Source organism: Leptonychotes weddellii, unplaced genomic scaffold (assembly GCF_054177405.1).
Source record: "Leptonychotes weddellii isolate Sample4059 unplaced genomic scaffold, ASM5417740v2 HiC_scaffold_9421, whole genome shotgun sequence".
In the NCBI taxonomy this organism is placed as follows: Eukaryota; Metazoa; Chordata; class Mammalia; order Carnivora; family Phocidae; genus Leptonychotes; species Leptonychotes weddellii.
The window spans coordinates 3,613-8,093 of record NW_028066064.1 but is presented as its reverse complement, the minus strand read 5'-3'; the positions used below and the strand labels follow the sequence as shown (position 1 = coordinate 8,093).

The 4,481-nt window shown below is 38.2% G+C and overlaps 1 protein-coding gene across 1 annotated transcript; it reads left to right on the top strand.

The window, feature by feature from the left end:
* Window positions 1-2,814: 2,814 nt before the first annotated feature.
* Window positions 2,815-3,929, top strand: LOC102744107 (olfactory receptor 10D1B-like). The gene is given in 3 exon segments (XM_081811687.1): window positions 2,815-3,335; window positions 3,526-3,616; window positions 3,618-3,929. Coding segments are annotated over 3 exon segments (924 nt in total).
* The last annotated feature ends 552 nt before the right edge of the window (window positions 3,930-4,481 follow it).

The following is a 4,481-nucleotide window of genomic DNA, read 5'->3' as shown; positions in this document are numbered from 1 at the left end:
ATTTTTTTTACTGTCTCCAGAATGTCATATAGTTGAAATTATACAGTATGTAGCCCTTTCAGATTGGATTCCTTTGCTTAGTAGTATGCATTTAAGTTTCCTTTATATATTTGCATGGCCTGATAGCTCATTTCTTTTAGTGGTGGATAATATTCCATTTCTGGATGTACCATGGTTTATTTTCTCATGCACCTACTGAAGGACATCTTAGTTGTTTCCAAGTTTTGGCAATTATGACTAAAGCTTCTATAAACATCCATGTGCAGGGTTTTGTGTAGATGCAAGTTTTTCACTCCTTTGAGTAAATACCAAGGAGCATGACTGCTGGATTGTATGGTGAGAGTATGTTTAGTTTTGTAAGAAACTGTCAAATTGTCTTCCAAAGTGGCTTCCAAACTGTCTTCCAAAGTACCATTTTGCATGTCCACCAGAAATGAGTGAGAATTCCCATTACTTCATATTCTCACCAGTATCTGGTGTTGCCAGTGTTCTGGATTCTGGCCAATTCTAATAGGTTTGTAGCAACATTTCATTGTTTTTTTAAATTTGCATTTCCCTGATGACATATAATGTAAAAAATCTTTTCATATGCTTATTTGACATTTGTACATCTTCTTTGGTAAGGTGTCTGTTAAGGTCTTTGGTCCAATTTTTTTGGGGGCTCTTTGCTTTCTTATTATTGAGTTTTAAGAGTTCTTTGTATAATTTAGACAATGGTCCTCCATCAGATATATCTTTTGTAAAATATTGTCTCCCAGTCTGTGGCTTGTCTTCTTATTCTCTTGACTGTCTTTTGCAAAGCAGAATTTTTAAAAATTATAATGAAGTTCAGCTTATCAACTTTTTCTTTCATGGATGGTGCTTTTAGTATTGTATCTAAAGGGTCATTGCCATACCCAAGGTCATCTAGATTTTCTCCTATGTTATCTTCTAGGAATTTTATACTTTTGTATTTCACATTTATGCCTGTGATTCATTTTGAGTTAATTTTTGTGAAGGGTGTAAAGTTTGTGTCTAGATGTTTTTGTTTGCATATGGATGCCCTATTGTTTCAGATACATTTGTTAAGAAGACCATCTTTTCTCCATTGTATTGCCTTTGCTCTTTTTCAAAGATCAGTTGACTATATTTATGCTTTCTCTGCCTTTTCAAATCTCACAGATCTTTTTCAAATCAATTTCTAATTATATGTCTATCACATCTGCTTTTGTTGTTACCACAATATCACCCACACTATCACAGTCTTACATGCATAAGGTTGGTTGTTAAACTAATATTGGACATTTACTACTAAGTGCCAAGCACTGAGCTAACCATTTCATGTTCATTATCTCATTCAATCCTCACAAAGACCTTATGAGGCAGACAGTATTATGACCCATCACTCCTTCGCAGAAGATGAAACCCAAAGATGTTAAATAAATTGCTTATGGCCCCAGGGTTAGTGAATGGTAGAGATAGGGTCAGGTTTATAAACCAATTTTATATAACTCTAAGTGAGATTTTAGAGGAATAATACTTCATTTTATTCATCTTTATATTTTTCTAGCAGGTTGGTTAAAAAAAATGAATGTTTTTGAGCTTAAATTGCTTGCCATGACCTAAACTCAATGTTTAAATTGCTTTTTGGGCTGGAAAAGAGTCTTTTTGTCTTCCTGCCTATTTTTGCTGGAATCATAATCTATTCAAACATTTTGAGCAGGACAAGGTTTATATAGGGGTGTGGTTCTATAGATTGATTTCAAGAATGGTTTGAAGAGCTCTTATTTTCTCTACTTCCTTATTCTTGCTAGAAATTTTACTTATTGAGATTTTTGTCCACGATGTAAGTCTTTATCCTTGTGAAAATGGAGATAATGCAGGAAATAGTAACAGATCAGCAATTTATAAGCTGGTATGAATATATTTATCAGATGATTTCTTATGAACAAATATTGATCACAGAGGGAAATCAGTTATACCCAATGACAAATATGGAAGGTTAACATAAAATGGGATACAAATGAACAGAAGGAAATACTGTCCTTCTGAAAATATAATTGAGGGTTTTTTTAGGTTTATCTGCTGACACTAATTAATAAAGCTAAATGATATTAGTGTCATTGAAATTTAGATTTGTGAGCTCTGTAGTATAGAAATAAAGTCTAGCTTCAGAGAGATATGTTTCTAGTGGGATACAGTAGTTATTTCTATTATCTTCTATTACCTAATGCCTTCTAGATTCAGTCCAATTTCTGTTTGTGTGTGGATAGGTTATAAATATGAATTTTCTACTTTTTTTCCTGGAACATAAACACTGGAGAATGGAAAAAGTATTGTTGAAGGTAAAAATAAGTAGGCAAGTGCATATCATTTCTATGTAGGTTCACATTTTTATATGCATATATTTGGGTAGTTGGCCTACTTACCACCAACTGATTATGACTTAGCTGATATTAAAATAAGATGGCCCCCTGATGACAAATTTTCCATGGAGAGGATGATTTTGAAATGTGCCAGTTTGTGTGACAGTAAATCAGATTGGGAGAAACTACATAAAACTGGTAATAAGAGTTGATTCCTGCCAGAGGTTTGCCAACTATAAAGATACATTACTCAGTGACTTCATTTAACACATGAAAAAACAGGCCAGATGTAACACATGACTTAGCTCCAGGGCCAGATGTAGTGTTGATCTCTTTTTCCTTTTTTGGCCTCCTTTTGCTTGTAGCCCATGCCTCAGAAATAATTCTCTCAGAAGATATTTTTGCAGTCATCTGTGGTCTTGTATCATGATTATTGCTTTACTTCTCCAGGATGCCCTGATGTGCAAACATGCAGAACTACACTTCTGTGACAGGGTTCACCCTACTGGGAATTCCCAATACGGAAGGGCTGGAGAACATGCTGTTTGTCTTATTTTTGGCCTTCTATCTCTTCACCTTACTGGGAAATCTGCTCATCTTCCTCACCATTCTGGTCTCCTCCAACCTGCACACCCCCATGTATTTCTTCCTGGGAAACCTGTCTGTGTTTGACATCTTTTTCCCTCCAGTGAGTTCCCCCAAAATGATGCTCTACCTCATGGGGCAAAGCCGGACCATCTCTTACCAGGGCTGTGCCTGTCAACTCTTCTTTTACCACTTCCTGGGTGGCACTGAGTGTTTCCTGTACACCATGATGGCCTATGACCGCTTCGTGGCTATTTGTCACCCTTTGCGGTGCACCATCATCAGGAACCCCAGGGTGTGCACCGGTTTGACGTTGGGCACTCGGTTGGGTGGTTGTCTACATGGAAGTATCCTCACATTTCTGGTCTTTAAGTTACCCTACTGTGGGGGCGCCTGGGTGGCTCAGTTGGTTGAGCGACTGCCTTCGGCTCAGGTCATGATCCTGGAGTCCCGGGATCGAGTCGCGCATCGGGCTCCCTGCTCGGCGGGGGGTCTGCTTCTCCCTCTGACCCTCATGATCTATCTCATTCTCTCTCTCAAATAAATAAATAAAATCTTTAAAAAAAAAAAAAAAGTTACCCTACTGTGGCCCCAGTGAGGTGGACAATTTCTTTTGTGATATCCCGGTGGTGCTGTCCCTGGCCCGTGCAGACACCTCTCTAGCTCAGATGGTGAGTTTCCTCCACCAACGTAGGTGTTGTGGCACTCAGGCGTTTTCTTCTTATCCTCGCTTCTTATACTCGCATTGTTATCTCTGTATTGAAAATCAGCTCCTCAGAAGGCTGGCACGGAGCCTCTTCTACCTGCAGTGCGCACCTGACTTCCATCCTGCTCTTCTATGGACCAGTGGTCGTGATTTATCTCTGGCCTGCCTCCAGCCCCTGGTTGGATTCTGTGGTTCAGGTATTGAATAATATTGTTACCCCTTCCCTGAACCCTTTGATCTACACATTGAGAAACAAGGATGTGAAGTTGGCTCTGAGAAAAGCACTAATCTGAGGAGTACCTACTTGTGGGGCATAAGCGTTCAGGTTGTCCTCTGTCCCTATGAGCTGGCCTTGTATTTATCTGGGGCAACTAGTCCCTTAGAGTTGGCATGATTGCCAAGTGGGGTTTGGGACAAGTAGGTGAGGTTGAATATATTCTGGTATGATTTATGTGTATATATTTATATAATTGTTTATTCAACAACTTAGTGCTTACTAGGTGCCAAGCACTATTCAGTGCACTTTACAAATACAGACATATATAGTTACCATAATTATCACATGGAGAGGATAGCATTATTTCAATTTACTGAAGAGGATATTAAGGCATTGAGAGATTAAGACACTTCCCCAGTGTCACATAGTTAGAAAGACGCTGAGCTAGGATGTGAATGGAATGGTCTTAATCTGGTGCTAATGCTGCCTCTGTATTATAAGGATTATAGCATAAATACGTACTTCTTCTAAAGTGTGTCTCCTGTAGATAGTATATATTTGGTTATATATATATATGTATATGTATATTTACATGGACTCTTTTACTTTTTTGTTTCCTGTAGGTCTC